The sequence below is a fragment of the Akebia trifoliata genome, chromosome 9, assembly GCF_017979445.1.
Source record: "Akebia trifoliata isolate Shusen 1 chromosome 9, ASM1797944v1, whole genome shotgun sequence".
Classification (NCBI taxonomy): Eukaryota; Viridiplantae; Streptophyta; class Magnoliopsida; order Ranunculales; family Lardizabalaceae; genus Akebia; species Akebia trifoliata.
This window is the reverse complement of record NC_141383.1, coordinates 25,756,670-25,773,970: the sequence shown is the minus strand read 5'-3', so window position 1 is coordinate 25,773,970 and position 17,301 is coordinate 25,756,670. Positions and strand designations below refer to the sequence as shown.

The 17,301-nt window shown below is 33.6% G+C and overlaps 1 protein-coding gene and 2 pseudogenes across 1 annotated transcript; 2 read left to right on the top strand and 1 right to left on the bottom strand.

Annotated features, from left to right (window-relative positions):
- Nucleotides 1–17,301, bottom strand: part of LOC147395025 (cytochrome P450 71AP13 pseudogene) — a 46,826-nt pseudogene that overhangs the window by 13,040 nt on the left and 16,485 nt on the right.
- Nucleotides 533–4,142, top strand: LOC147395029 (cytochrome P450 736A117-like). The gene is made up of 2 exons (XM_086453362.1): nt 533–1,576; nt 3,464–4,142. Exons 1-2 carry the CDS (start codon nt 632–634, stop codon nt 4,055–4,057), a joined length of 1,539 nt encoding a protein of 512 aa, XP_086309488.1. The 5' UTR covers nt 533–631; the 3' UTR covers nt 4,058–4,142.
- LOC147395028 (cytochrome P450 736A117 pseudogene) lies at nt 10,749–13,264 on the top strand (annotated as a pseudogene).

Below are 17,301 nucleotides of genomic sequence, written 5' to 3'. Positions count from 1 at the left end.
GTTCATTCCAAAACTTTTAACTCATATAAGACAACAATTTGGCAATGGTGCGGATTGCCCTTATAAATTTGTAGGTGATTTTATAATTACATTTCAAACGCTGGACAGTCCAGAGAGTTATTAAAAGTCTAAAACGCTAAACTATCCCGTAACTTAATTAGTTTTTCGTAATATTTGAAAAAATAATTTACTTATTATAAACGTTAAAATATTTATAACCATATACAATGTAACCTTACAAATATGTGTCCCACTTCGAATCGGTATCAACGGTGCCGACCTCTATAAAAAATCAAAGTCTTCACACCCCCATATGTCACTCTTTGTCGTGTCATTTCTCTCATTTTTAACTTATGTTGTGAGGTGGAATCAAAAGCAAAGGTCACCACGTAACAAGCAAGGAAATATTGCAAAACGACATTAATTAGCCTTGGGCCCACCGTCAACAAGGATATCTCTTGGACAAACCTGATCCAACGATCCTCCACATTCCACGAGTAACCTTGTGTTCTTTGGTTATGGAGATTGATATATGGTGAAAGTTAGAATTTTCAAATCATCACAAATGATGATGTCTCCCCATCCTTTGAACCACACTTGAGCTCTATAAAGAGGTTCCTCAGGACTCCCCATGTTTCAAAGAGGAAAAAAAATGTCTTCCAAACTTAAAGGCTTAGAACAACAACTACACTCACTTGATCTTCTTTCTCTCTCTCTTTCTTTTCTTGGTTTCCTGCTTATATTCAAATTATTCTGTAGAGCTGGTACTAGAAAACTAAAACTACCGCCTTCACCTTCCAAACTACCTATCATAGGGAACCTTCATCAACTAGGAACCCTTCCTCATCGTAATCTTAGATCGCTTTCTCAAAAACATGGCCCTCTCATGATCATTCACCTTTGTCAATCCCCAACTCTTGTGGTATCATCTGCTAATGCAGCTCGTGAGATCATGAAAACACATGATCTTGTCTTCTCGAGTAGGCCAAGTGCGAGCTTTGCCAAGCGACTTTTATACGATAAGGACATCGCTTTCGCGCCTTATGGTGAGTACTGGAGACAGATGCGCATGATTTGTATACTACAGCTTCTTAGTACCAAAAGGGTGCAATCATTTCGTTCGGTAAGAGAAGAAGAGACGGTATTAATGATCGAAAAGATACGTCAATCGACTTTGGTGAATTTGAGTGAAATATTGATTTCCTTCACCCATGATATAATTTGTAGGGTTGCATTGGGAAGGAAGTACTGTGAGGAGGATATTGGGAGGAGGTTTAAGGAGTTTGTGTATTTGCTTGGTGTTTTCAATGTGGGAGACTTCATACCTTGGCTTGCTTGGGTGAACTATTTTAATGGTCTGAATGCAAGGGTGGAGAAGAACTTTAGAGAATTGGATTGTTTTCTGGAAGGAGTTATTGAAGAACATGTTCAAACTAGGAAGACAAATGGCGGTGGTGGTGGTCGACAGAATGGTTGTGAAGGTGTGGAAGACTTTGTGGACGTTATGCTTGCATTTGAGAAGGATAGCTCAATTGGTATTCCCATTGAGAGAGGGAGTATCAAAGCTGTTATCCTGGTAAGCTATGTTTTAAAACTCGTTGAGTCTACCCAAAACTCGGATAAGTTGATTTAACTCAATTGATTTTCGAGATGACTCGGTGCTCAAACTTGTCTGACATTTAACCAAACTTTTTCAAGTCAGAAATTTGTCCAAGTCATCTCGGAAATGCACCAAGTTGAATCATATGCCCGACTCATGAGTTATGTGATGAAATTTTATAGTTTTTTCCAAAAACAAATAAAATAGACTAAAATAGTCATCCCATTACTCTAGGAGGCAATGCGGCTACTCTAGGAGGCAATGCGGCGAGATATTGAATGTGACTTGTCCATCACATAGACTCATTCAAGATCTAAGATGACTTCAATATTTTGAAAATATCTGCGGAGTAAATAAAACGAAGTGTGTGTTTGGTAACTCTTCTGAAGTTCGAATGGAGGTGGTCCACCTTTTAAATTCAGACTTCAAAAGTTTTATTTCTATATGTTTTGCTTCAGATTTCAGACTTCATAATCGAAATTCAGAAGTTTTGAAACAACTATGGGGAGGACTCTTCAATTTTTAGACTTCAGATATTTCTAGACTTCAGACTTCGGCAGTGTTACCAAACATAGCCTAAGTTGACTCAATTAGGTTTTGTACAGGGATAGACTACTTGATGATCACAAGACATCAGTTGCACCCCACCTTAATATAATATAATTTATTTTTAACTTTTTAAAAATTCCTATTAGTTGCACCTCTCCGTCTATTTTTATTGCACCAGTCTCAAGAAACAAAAAGGAAGATTTAAACTTTAAAAATGGTGCAGCTTTCAAATTAAAGAAGGTAAAGTCGTGTTACTCTAATTTAAGCTTTCAAAAGAATTGAAACTGGAATTGTTTTTTTTAGCGCAATCATATTAAGGGGTTCAAGGGGGATTTTTAGTGTAGAGAAGGGATACCCATGTGATGGGATATATAAAAAAAAAAAAAAGAGATAAGGGATCAAGTAGCACTATTGATACATCCTAGAAAAAAGACTTTGGACATCATTTTTAAATTATGTTTATAAGAAAAAGTATTGTAGATAGGGGTGATGTCTATTCTTCAGATGAAAATGTGCATGTAAAGGGTGATTTTTAGACACCAATTTTTCCAAAACCAATGTTTAAAGATCAAACATAAACCAATGTCTAAATTCCCATAATTTGTCACACGAAACCCTTGAAAAATGCACTTAATTCAAATTTAAAATTAATGTTTATTTAAAAGAAGGTAATGTCTATTTTTTTTTTTTTTTTTTTTGTAGGAGTTGCGATCATTTTGTTTTTGTTTTCGTTGGAGTTGGAGTTGGTTACTCTTCTATCATCAACTTTTAGGAGTAAGAGTCCATAGACTACTTCTCAAAGTCGAATTCTCAAGAGTACAAATTCTACAAATCAAATAGGGCACTATACATGTTGAGAGATGTTATGACTGACATGAAAAAATTTAATTTTTCAATGAAATTTTTCTTGAAAAAATGGATTTTCAAGGAAATTATGCATAGGTGTTTGATTGCACATATATAGGAAAATGTCGAGAGAGACCGAGATGTTAGACTTGTGGTGTGGTAACTCCACATGAATATCATTTGTGCATAGGATCGGATCAGATAATATATATTTTCCCCGCCTTAAAGAGAAAATATTGTTCTCTGGAAAAATTAATTTTCCTTCCTAAAATGTATGCCAAATCATTTTCCCAACCCTTTTCTCACATAATGATACAGATGCTAATGCGTAATGTATTACAATTTTCAGGGAAAACTATTTGTTCTGCCCTTTTTTGGCACAATCATGCAAACCCTAATGTTTCAGAGTATCTATCAATGAATGTGTAGTTAAATTTTAAACTTTCTTATTTTTATCTACTTTTGTAGGATATGTTTGCTGCTGGAACTGATACATCACATACAATCCTCGAATGGGCGATGGCAGAACTTATGAGACACCCAAAGATTATGAAAGAAGTACAAGAGGAGATAAGGGAGATAATTGGTACAAAGCCATACATCGCCGAGGACGATCTGGCCAAGATGCACTACTTACAATTGGTGATCAAGGAGACTCTAAGATTACATCCTCCGGTTCCTTTACTAGTTCCGCGAGAATCAATCCAAAACGTAAAACTACAAGAGTTTGACATTGCTGCCAAAACTAGAGTTTTCATCAATGCTTGGGCTATTGGAATGGATGCCGTAACATGGGAACAACCCGAGGAGTTTCAACCGAAGAGGTTCTTGAATACCTCTATAGATTACTTAGGACACGATTTCGAGTTGATTCCATTTGGGGCGGGAAGAAGAGGGTGCCCTGGAATTCCCTTTGCAATTGCTAATACTGAAATTGCATTAGCTAATCTTCTATACCAATTTAACTGGAGTTTGCCTGAGGGAGTAAGTGCGGAGGATTTTGACATGGCTGAATGCTCAGGTCTAACAGTCCACACCACTGTTTATAGTATTGGAACATAATTTTAATGTTCAATAAGTAATGGAGTTTGGTTTATTAGATGTATGTAGTATTGAAGCATGGTTTATATACTTTTATATTTCAAAAGAGCTATTCTTTGGGATTTGATCATTGGACACCATTCGTTATTATTTACTTTACTTACCACCCATTTTTGGGCTTAACCCCATATCTCAGTCAGTTGAAATATGGCACTATTGCAATATTAAAGTTAACCTTGGGGTTGTGGGTTCAAATTAAGCTTACCCACCAAAACAAAAGAGAGTCGTGCTGGAGTTACTTCATGATGGTACCACATATCACACAACTTGACATGCAAGTGTGTAGGAATCATAGATGCTTTTTGACTTGTATCTCTATGAAAACATCTGTGGTTCCTCCACATTTTCAGATAAGGATGTGCGATGTGAGGTACAATCTTGAAGTCATTCAGGATTATTAAAAATAAAATAAAAAAGGTGGATCAGACTTGCTAAGAGTTCTTAAAGGATTTGGAAACTAATTCCACCACTAAAATACGCTGCCGTAGTGGAAATAAAGGTCCGAAGCTTCTAAAATTTGGGTGTGGCCAAATGAGTTATAACCCCATTAACCTCGAAGAAAACTTTATTTATTTATTTATTTCAAAAGTCTAATTTTTCTTTTTTTTTTTGTCAAAATTCAAAACAGCAAAGAGACAAAATTGCACACAAGGATTTATGTGGTGAAGCATTGTACCTATGCTCACGGGACAAAACAAGAACAATCACTATTTTCTTATATGTTCTATAATCCTAGAGATATCTCTTTATAAAACCGATGGTTACTAAAATACGTAATCTCATTAGATGTCGTTTGGAATTGGACTTGTAATCTCATTAGATGTTACTTCTTTCTCCTCAGTGCATATAATTCTGTCGAACTTCTAAAAATATTTAGATGAGAAAAATCTATAAATGAATGGTTACACAAAAGCCTTCAGCAATTCTATATACGTATCTTTTCGATTGTTAATACCGTAAATCGAAAAGGAAAGGATGAAGGATAGTAGCAAAATATCATCCAACTTTTGTAAAAAAATCAGAGAAAATCCCTCAGAGGTGGATTTGTCAAGAAGAAAAAATCAATGAAAGTTTTTTTTTTCCCGAATTAGGCGAATATGATTATTTTGGAAGTAACTTCTTTGTGGTCCATCGCTGTGTGATTAGGACATGTGAGATGGAACAGTTTATCTTTTGTAAAAACAAAAACAAAAAGGCAAAGGAAAACATATTATCCTCCTAACTTTTATTTCTCATCGTACATATCACCGTCTCACCAGCACACGATAAATTTTTTTGCTGTCTATTGGTTTCTTTCCAAAAAAAATTCAAAATAAGGATTGGATCTCCTTCACCTTTTCAGAATACTTCCATCTCAAAAATTAATGTATGACAAATTTAATATTTTTTCAAATATTACTTATAAAATCCTTGAAGAACATCAATAAATCAAAATATTTAGAGAAAACAAATATGAAAATCTTCTATTATTATTATTATTTTTAATTTCAAAAAGTAAATTTATATGAATATTAATAATTTTACATCAGTTAAAAATTCTAAAAAATATATGTAATTTATTATCTAAGAACCTAATAAAATACATGAATCAGATTGATGTTAAAAGAAATCAATTTTTTGAGTTTATTAATATTTCTTTAAAACACTATAAAAAAAAATTACAGCTTTTTATATGTTTAATAGTTTAACAACAAGGTTGAGTTGCCACGCTGAAAATAGAAGTTCTTTAAAAAAACCTATTTATTTTTCTTTTTACTGTTCACCTTTCAAGATTCACGCTGAAAATTGAAAACAGAAAACCCATTTACACTTGATCTCTCCTTGTGCCACGATTCCAATAAATGGTGATCCGGCAATGGTGGCAAGTTCTGTTCTTCTTCCTCCTATTTCTTCTTCCCAAATTTTATCAAGTGTGAATTATTTTTCTATTTAAAATCCCCATCACCTTAAATCTTTTTCAACCTCTCCCAAATTTTCCTTAATTTTTTTCAAAATTTTCTCGAACTTATCCGAATTAACCAAATTGAACTATAATGTTTATAATTCGAACTTTGTTACTAGGATGGTTGCATGTTTTTAAATAATAAAATAAATAAATAAATAAATAAGAAAAAAGAAAAGGTACAATATTAAATCTCGTTAGGGCTCAGACTTGTAATCCCATTAGATGTATTCTTTCTCTCAAGCATTTATAATTCTATCGAACTTCTAGACAGATTTAGATGAGAAAAATCTATAAATGAGGTGTTAAGCAAAAGCCTTCAACCAATTCTATGTACTTAAGTTAAATTATTCCTTTGTATACATTCTTAACTAATTTGATCATCAAAATCTTTTCGTAAATCGAAAAAAGAAAGAATGAAGGACAGCAAGAAAATTACCCCAATGTAATCCCAAAAATTATCTTTCTATCGCGTGCGTACCTTTTGGCAAAAAATCAATGCCAAAAATCCATCCAACTTTGGTAAAAAAAAAAACAGAGTAAATCCTCAATTGCATGAAAAAGGCGTATATTTGACATCAAGGCCTATTGAATTTGACTAAATCCAAGCAAATTTGAGGGTCTTTGGGCATTGAATTTACCCCTTTTTTTCGCTTAGTGCTCCTGGAAGTGGATTTGTCAAGAAAAGAAATCAATGAATTTTTTTTTTCCCGGGGGAATCTGATTATTTTTTAAGTAACTTGTTTGAGATCCAACACTGTGATAATGACACCTAAGAAAGAACCTGTTGATCTTTTATTAAAAAAATCCAGGACAAACAAATAAAGGAAAACTATTCTGCTCCTAACTTTTATTTCTCACCATACATGTCACCATCTTACTAAAACTTGAAACCTTGAATGACCTCTTAAAATCTATATAAGGTGGGACACAAATGGCATGGTGATTAGGCAGTGACGTAAGGTTTTCTAAAATGCATATAACACCAATTTTTGTCTTTTTGGATGAAAAATTTGGGGAAAATAAGTTTCCCTAAAATGCAAATTTCTAATGTATATAGTTTGAATCAAAGCAGTTTTCTACCCATATTTGATTTTCCACATCTAAATGATTTTTCACCTGTTATTCTCTCATCATTATCCCCACTCCTAAAATTAAAAAATTAATCTCTTTTTAACATTTCCCTAGTGCCAATCAAATGGTGAAGTCCATTTTCCTATAAAATTTATTTTCTCAAAGAATTCATATTTTTTTGAATTTTCTTTTTTTTTTACAATCTTACAGATTCTGAACGCTTTTGTAATCACTTTCTAATAGAGGAATATTCTATGTAGGGGTGTCAATGGATAGCCGAAATCCGAATTCGAATTCGAAAATTCGGATATTATCCGAAATTTTCGGATATCAGATTCGGATTCGGATAGTTTTGAATATCCGATAAGGTTTCGGATACGGATTCGGATATCGATAAATTCGATTCGATAATATCCGATCCGAAAGCAATAAAATAAATACCTTTTTATTTTAATTTTAAAATCGAATAAACTTCTCATTCGTTAGGGTTAGAAGTTGTTAGAGAAGCTGAACTTCAAGTTCTGTCGAAGAACACTCGGATAGCTCGCGGTGAAGCACAGATCAACGGTTCTGTCGTCGTCTTCAATGATCCGTCGTCGTCTTCAACGATCTCAGGCTGCGGCTCAGCTCAGCTCTTCCTCTTCATCGCGGCGTCGCCTCGCGACCTCAACCCCTCATAGATTCACAGTCACGATCCTAGGCAACGGCTCAGCCCCTCATCGCCTCATCTCGTCCTCATGACTTCAACAGTTCAACCCCTCGCTGTCACGGCCTCACCATCGACATCAGCATCGGCATCGACGTCGGCTCACATTGGGTTTGTTTTTTGCTCTGTTTTCTGTCTCCTCTTCAGACCTTCGCCATCCGCGACGGCGTCGGCTCACCTTCGATAAATTTTCGGATAAATTTTGGATAGTTTTCAAATCGGATAATATCGGATATCCGATAATTTTTTCGGATACGAATTCGAATATTAGTTACTGATATCCGATCGGATTCGGATTCGAATTCGGATATCACTAAAAAATTTCGAATTCGGATTCGGATATATCACTATCCGATCGGATATCTATCCGTTGACACCCCTAATTCTATGCCCTCATTTATAAAAGGGGATGGTTTCCTTTTATGTAAGGATCAATTTTTTTTTAGAGATCTTCATCGATTGTTGATTATTGATTATCAATCTAGAACATCACTAAAAGAACCCTAACGGTGGAGGGATACGATGTACTCTCATCGGGATCGTTCATGTTACACCAATCAACATGTATTCCGAGATATACATATGACATTACTTGAATGAAATTCTATAAAATCAGGAAATGATCTTAATATGACAAGCTTTTTATTCCTTTTGACTATATTTCAATAAGGATGGATATGACTGTAGGTATCAAAATATAAATGGCCCTGTCGCCTTCCAAACTAACGAAAAGTTTTTAATTCTAAAATAGGCCCACACATCTAAATTAGGGCCCATTGATTGGGACAGGTCTCATAGAGTTTGATTTTAGGTTTTCGTAGATAAAACTCATGATCAAACAAATTCAAGTGATCTGCATTGAATATTGGGCCCATACACCAAACAAGTGGGTTAGCTCATGGTTAAGTCCAAAACGCACTAAAATGGGTTGGATCAATAATCAAATACCATTTAAACTGGTTATATAAAATCCGATTAAGTTGAGGTTATCTTTTAAAATATCCTTTTACCCTAAGTCTATAAATACAAATACCAAAGCCTCCTTCATTTGGATGATGGTGATCACTTTCTTTCAGAAAACAGAAGTTCTCTCTTTAGGGAAGAAGAAGCTCTCAAACCCTCCTTCAGAGACAAAATAAAATTCTTCAAGAGACCTGAACTCTTATTAAAAAGAAGATCTAGCCTAAAGTCATTCTTTGAAAGCTAAGAAAGCTAAGAAATCATTTTTAGTCGATAAAGCACACAGCTCGAAGAGAAGAAAATCTACAGAAGTTCAAGCATCAAAAGCAAGCTTCTACACGTCAAAAGTCGCCTTCTCAGCCGATCACTCGCGAAGCTCAGAGAGGAGAAAGTCACTCACTTGTCACCATATTTGCTTTTATACTTAACTGTTAATCAGAGGAAAATATCGAGATTTGTACTCTCATTTTCATCAAAATCACTTATGATCTTATTTTACGAAGAGGTAGATCTATGAAATTTATTGTCAACAATTACAAATGTAATCTAATTAAAATTATGTTTCATTTTTAAGTGGACTGTTTTTTTTTTTTTTTTTTTTAATGTATTTAAAGGATTAAAAGTCATTGTAGAAGGGGAAAAAATGATAATAGAAGATAGATCTAGGGAAAAGGGAGATGGAAAATGGGTAGTCCAATAGTTGAATGCAATCATGCAATAGTGGAATACAAATTATAATGGAATGTCTCCTTGAATCCTTGAATGTAGACATTGTTGCCGAACCATATAAAAACTATTGTATTCTTTCTTTAAAATGTTTTTTGTATTATATATACAGTTTGTGTGTGAATCTTTATCAAGTCTAGAAGCATGAGGTGGACACAAAAAATTGCATCTACACTATTACATGAACAAATGGGTAAATTCAATGCTAAGTTTTGAAATTTTTGGCTAAATCCAAGGGAATTCAATGGACCTTTGCATGGAATGTAGACTTTTATGCATGTAGTGACACCCATCCTCCTAAGGAGAGAGAAGTAAGTGTGTCAAAATCAAGGCTGACCAAAGGGGAGATTTCTTCTATAGGTCTATTATTATTGTTCTTGATTCAATCATCAAAATCAATGGCAAAAGGTACACTCTAATTTTTCTTTAATTGAATAAAAGAATTGATGTTATCTTTTGAGCGGCATTGAATTCAACAATCAGACAAAGGGGTATCAAGATAATGGATTAAATTATTTTCCACATTGTATAGACATGATTTGTGATGTCAGAAAGTAATTTAAGTCATGTGGTTAATGTAAAATCTTATCCTGATGGAGTCAATAAATCGACAAACCATAATAATTGAAAATGAAAAAAAAAATTGATGTGATTGTACACTATTTGACAGAGAGAAATCATAAGACTAATGATAATCTGAGCCTCTTTTTTTCAGACGCCCCCTTACGATACGATAAATCATAAATCTTTTTCTTGTGTATCCCAAACAAAAGGATCTCTGGTTCTGTGATGGGAATGTACAGAGGTGTCTGAAAAACAGAGCATCAGATTATCACGAATCAAATCATAGACCTGAAAAAAAAATGAATAATGCTAAAAAGACTTCCTATGACATTACGTTAAACACTGTGCTGGCAAGGTGATGTGTACAGAACCATGGATGATTTTCATTGAAATACGAGTCAAAACATCTGCACTTCCATGAAAACCATGACGTCAACTCAGTGTCGGCAGTGTCTTGGGCAATCACTCTAGCATTGTTAAATTTATAAAAATTGTTTTCCTACAATCAATTTTTGAAGGAATTCATATTTCTTGAAAATCAATTCCATGATGAATGTTTTGGTGGTCCAACAAAAGATTATAACCACAAAAGATGATGTCTTCCTATCCTTCCAACCTCACTTGAGCTTTATAAAGAATTTCCTCATCAGGTCTCCCCATGTTTCAAAGAGGAAAAAAAAATGTCTCCGTCAATTAAAGGGTTAGAACAACAACTACCCTCACTTGATCTTCTTTATGTCTCACTTTTTCTTTTCTTAGTTTTACTTCTTACATTCAAATTATTCTGTAGAGCTGGTACTAGAAAACTAAAACTACCACCTTCACCTTTCAAGCTCCCTATCATAGGAAACCTACATCAACTAGGAACCCTTCCTCATCGGAATCTTAGATCGCTTTCTCGAAAACATGGCCCTCTGATGATTATTTACCTTTGTCAATCCCCAACTCTTGTGGTATCATCTGCTAATGCAGCTCGTGAGATCATGAAAACCCATGATCTTGTCTTCTCGAGTAGGCCAAGCGTGAGCTTTGCCAAGCGACTTTTATACGATAAGGACATTGCTTTTGCGCCTTATGGTGAGTATTGGAGACAGATGCGCATGATTTGTATACTACAGCTTCTTAGTACGAAAAGGGTGCAATCATTTCGTTCAGTAAGAGAAGAAGAGACGGTATTAATGATCGAAAAGATACGTCAATCGATTTTGGTGAATTTGAGTGAAATATTGATTTCCTTCACCAATGATTTAATTTGTAGGGTTGCGTTGGGAAGGAAGTACTGTGAGGAGGATATGGGGAGGAGGTTGAAGGAGTTGGAGTGTCTGCTTGGTGTTTTCAATGTGGGAGGCTTCATACCATGGCTTTCTTGGGTGACCAATTTCAATGGTCTCAATGCAAGGGTGGAGAAGTGCTTTAGAGAAATCAATTGTTTTCTTGAAGGGGTAATTGAAGAACATGTTCGAAGTAGGGGTCAGAATGGTTGTGAAGGTGTGGAGGACTTTGTGGACGTTATACTTGCAACTGAGAAGGATACCTCACTCACCATTCCAATTGAGAGAGAGAGTATCAAAGCTGTTATCCTGGTAAGCTCTGTTTTAAAACTCAGATAAGTTGATTTAACTCAATTTAATTTCGAGATGACTCGGTGCTTAAACTCGTTTGAACCAAATTGTTGCAACTCAGAAATTTGTCCAAGTAATCTCGGAAATTTGCCAAGTTGAATCATAAACTCGACTCGTGAGTTACATCATCAAATTTTATAGTTTTTTTTTTTTTTTCCAAAAACAAATAAAATAGATAAGAGTCATCTCATTCTAGATCTACAATGACTTCTATATTTTGAAAATATCAGCTCGAATAATATTGAAGTGACCTTAAGATTGTACCTTGGATCGCACTTTCCTGATGTGGAAGTGTCTAGGAAGCATAGGTGCTTTTCATTGAGATATGAGCGAAAACATCTATGATTCACAATAAGAAAGTGTGATATGAGGTACGATCTTAATGTCACTTCAGCATCACTTTACACGCTAAGTAAATAAAACTAAGTGGATTCAATTAGATGATCACAGGCTGGGCTGGAAATGTTTTGAAATATACCCAATCTCTAAATCGATCTGATTCGAAAAAGAGTGACAAATTGGATTTGGAATGAAATATGAGATCTGATAAGATTTTGAATCAAATTCAGAGTTACCCCAATACACTCCAAAAAATCTGAATATTTTTTTATAATTCGTAATATCATATAGATAACACATTTTATTCTTTTAGGTTTCCCTTTATATTTGTAGTTTGACAGTGGTTTTTTTTTTTTAATTTTTTTTAATTTTTGAACATGGATAATTTGAAAATACAACATGTATTCGAATTGGATTAGTTTCAGATTAAGGATGAAATGGATCAGATTTATTAGTCCGATTAGAAAGGATCGGATTGGGGACAAGATTAAATTTTTTTCGGATCGGTATTAGAGTGGTACTGATCAGGTACCAAATCGATCCATTGCCAACCCTAATCACAAGACATCAATTGCAACCCTACCTTAAAATAATATAAACTTGTTAAAAATTCCTACCAATTGCACCTCCCTATCTGTTTTTATTACATTAATCTCGGGAAATAAAGAAAGATTTAAACTTTTAAAAGAGTGCAACTTCCGAATTATAGAAGGTAAAGTTGTGTTACACTAATTTAAGCTTTCAAAAGAATTTGACTGTTTTTTTTTTTAGTGCAATCATATTAAAGGCTTCAAGTCCCGGGATTTTTACGAAGAGAGGACATTCCTGCCAAAACTAGAGTTCTCATCAATGCTTGGGCTATTGGAATGGACCCCGTAACATGGGAACAACCCGAGGAGTTTCAACCGAAGAGATTCTTGAGTACCTTTATAGATTACTTTGGACACGATTTTGAGTTCATTCCATTCGGGGCAGGAAGAAGAGGGTGCCCTGGAATTCACTTTGCAATTGCTAGTACTGAAATTGCATTAGCTAATTCAACTGGACTTTGCCAGAGGGAGTAAGCACAGAGGATTTTGACATGGCTGAATGCTCTGGCCTAACAGTCCACAAGAAATCTCCTCTTCTTCTTGTTGCAACCCCTCGTCACTGTGAATAAAGCATTGATGTATGTAGTATTGAAGCACGGTTCATATACTTTTATATTTCAAAAGAGCTATTGTTTTAGGATTTGATCACTGGACGCCATTAGTTATTGTTTACTTTACTTTACTACCCATTTTGGGGCTTAAACCCATGTTTCAGTCGGTTGAAATATTACAACATTAAAAGCAAACCTTGAGGTTGTGGGTTCAAATCCAGCTTACCTACCAAAACAAAATGCTGGAGTAATCTCAAGATGGTACCTAATATCGCACATCTTGATCTGTAAGTGTGTAGGATTCTTAGATGCTTTTTGACTTGTATCTCGATGAAAAACATCTGTGGTTCATACGCATTTTCAGATGTGTGATGTGAGGTACAATCTTGAGGTCATTACAGGATTATTACAAAAAAAATCCAAAAAAAATTTGGATCAGAATTGCTAAGAGCTCTTGAAGGATTAGGAAACTAGTCCAATGCTAAAATATGCATGTGTAGTGGGAACAGAGGTCCAAAGTTCCTAAAATTTGGGTGAAGCCAAATGAGTTAACCCAATTAAACATCGAAGAAAACTTTATTTATTTATATTTTTCAAAAGTCTAATTTGTTTTGTCAAAATTCGAAATAGCAAAGAGACAAAAGTGCACACAAGGATTTATGTGGTTCAGCGTTGTACTAACGTCAACGGGACAAAACAAAAACAAACACTTTTTTCTTATATGTTTTATAATCCTAGAGATTTCTATTTATAAAATCGATGGTTACTAAAACATGTAAATCTCCCCTAACATAAGAAGCCCCCTTTAGGTGTCGTTTGGGCTTGGACTTGTAATCTCATTAGATGTTACTTCTTTCTCTTGAGTGTTTATAATTCCATCGAACTTCTAAAAAGATTTAGATGAGAAAAATCTATAAATGAGTGGTTACACAAAAGCCTTCCAGCAATTCTATATACGTATCTTTTCAATTGTTAATTCCGTAAATCGAAAAGGAAAGGAAAAACCTGATCCAATGATCCTACACATTCCACGAGTAACCTTGTGTTCTTTCAACTTCACTTGAGCTCTATAAAGAGGTTCGTCAGGACTCCCCATGTTTCAAAGAGTAAAAAAATGTCTTCTAAACTTAAAGGCTTAGAACATCAAGAAAATTACCTCAATGTAATCCCAACAATTATCTTTCTATCACGTACCTTTCAGAAAAAAATCAATACGAAAAATCCATCCAACTTTGGTAAAAAAAAATCAGAACAAATCCCCAATTGCATGAAAAAGGAGTAAATTGACATCAAAGTCCATTGAATTTGATTAAATTCAAGCAAATTTGAGAGTCTTTGACATCGAATTTACCCCTTTTTCTTCACTCAATGCTCCAGAAGTGGACTTGTCATGAAAAAAATCAATGAATTTTTCTTTTTCCCATATTAGGCGGATCTGATTATTTTTTAACTTCTTTGATGTCCAACACTGTGATAATGACACGTGAGAAGGAATCTGTTGATCTTTTATAAAAAAAAAGAAAAATCCAAAACAAAGAGATAAAGGAAAACTATTCTGCTCCTAGCTTTACTTTTGTAATTGATTGTTAATGAGAGAAAAATATAGAGATTTTTATTCTCATTTTCATCAAAATTAATCAAAATCAATTACGATCTTATTTCATGAATCTCAAGATAGATACACGAAATTTATTGTCGATAATGACAATTGAAATCTAATTAGGATTATGTTTCATTTTTAAGTGGAAGGTTTTTTTTTTTAATCCATTTAAAGGATTAAAGGTCATTGTAAAAGGAAAACAAATAATAACAGAAGATAGTTTTGGGGGAAAGTGGAGATGGAAAATGGGTAGCCAAATAGTGAATGCAATCATGCAATATTGGACTACGAATTGTAGTGGAATATCTCCTTAACCTTTGAATGTAGACACCTTTGTCGAATCTTGTAAAAACTCTTGTATTCTCTCTTTAAAATGTTTTTTGTCTTATATATACAATTTGTGTGTGAGATCTTGATCTAGACTGAGAGCACGAGGTGGACGCAAAGAATTACATCTACACTATTACATAAACAAATGGTTAAATTCAACGCCAAATTCTGAAAAGTTTTGCTAAATCTAAGGAAATTCAAGGGACCTTGGCATCGAATGTAGACCTTTTGCTTGTAGTGACACCCATCCTACTAAAGAGAGAGAAGAAAATGTGTGATGATCAAGGTTGACCAAAGGGGAGATTTCTACTACAGGTCTATCATTATTGTTCTTGATTCAATCCTCGAAATCAGTGGCAAAAGGTACAATCTAATCTTTCTTTAATTGAATAAAAGAATTGATGTAATCTTTTTAGTGGTATTGGATTCAACAATCATACAAAGAGGTATCAAGATAAAGGATAAAATTATTTTTCATATTGTATAGACATGATTCGTGATATCAAAAAGTAATTTAAGTCATGTCGTTAATGTAAAATCTTATCTTGATGGAGTCAATAAATACACTAACCATAGTAATTGAAAATGGAAAAACATTGATCACAAGGTGATCGTACACTATTTGACAGAGAGAAATCATAAGACTAATGATAATTTGATATTCTTTTTTTCAGATGCCCCCTAACGATCCTTGACATGGTAGTTATAGAATTGTAAGTATTTTTCTTGTGTATCTTGAGTAAAAGGATCTTTGGTTCTATGATGGGAATATACAAGGGCATCTGAAAAAAATAGCGTCAGATTATCACGAGTCAAATCATAAACCTAAAAAAAATTGAATAATATTAAAAGGTGCTCGTTGTGTAGATTACCAATAAAAATAACATAACAAAATATATAAAACCTTCACAAAAAAAGGATTGATACACATAAACAACACGGATCCAACAATTTCTTTTGACTTAAAACAGTTAATTAGGTTCAAAGTATTCAAAAAAATTAAATTAAAACTAATCTAAAATAAACAAGAATGTGATTCACAATGAAAAAACTAGATTAGTCGAATCCACCAAAACAATAAACCTTATCAAGTTATTTATTTCTTATTATCTCAATCCAATTAACAAAGTTATTGTTATTAGATCAGAAGATGAAATCTATTAATCCAAATATTAATCCCAAAATTCTATGATAATATTTAATAATACGAAATTAAAGATAAAATATTTAATCTCTAATTAAGTATAATTTTACTTGATCTTATCTAAGTGTAAACTATCAAAATCATGTGATTAGTTATTTTATTTAATAATTACTACTTAAAAAATTGACATCATAATAAAAAAATCCATACATAATCGAAATAAATAACTATCTAAGATGATCATATTTGGGCTTCGTTGACTTTTTTAATAGAAATCTAGCCACAAATCATATCAAGGACAATAAAAAGAAAATAGAAATAAAAGACTAGTAGATTAGGGAAGAGAAAAATATATATCTTTATTAATTTTGACTTGAATTTGGTAGAATAATCCTTCTATTTAGAAAGCTTCTATAGAAACTAACCTAAAAACTATAAACTAATAAAAGAAAGAGAGTTGGAAGATTAATCTTATCCTTATTTTTTTCTATCCCCTTTCGATCTCTTATCTGGCCTTTTATTTATAGAGATCAGATTAGGGTTTATCTTGAATTCGGATTACTTCTGTGTTTTAAAAAAACATAATTTGTTTCGATATGAATCATGCTGCCTCACTAATGTACAAATCTCGAGAAAAAACTTTTCGACATCACCACACCACCCAAGGGTTCATGGGGCTGTAGTACTTGTGGGCCCAATTGACTTAAATGTTGGTCTGCAACTTTGTCTTAGGTCCTGGATTGCAATGCACATCTTCATTCATCCTGGTTTATCCTTTTAACTCTCACAATTTTGACTTGTTACATGTAAATAATCATAATTAGTCCGAAATACATAATTTATTTAAAAACAATAATAATTATGGATTAGCATTGTATTTTGTCTATTTAGGGGATTTTTTTTTCAACATTAAATTCTCTCTAAATAGAGCCCTCAAATCAACTTTCTAAGCCCTGATCAAAAGGACTTCCTATCACATTACGTTAAACACTGTGCTAACATGGAGGTGAGTATAGAACCAAGGATGATTTTCATTGAAATACAAAAAAACATCTAT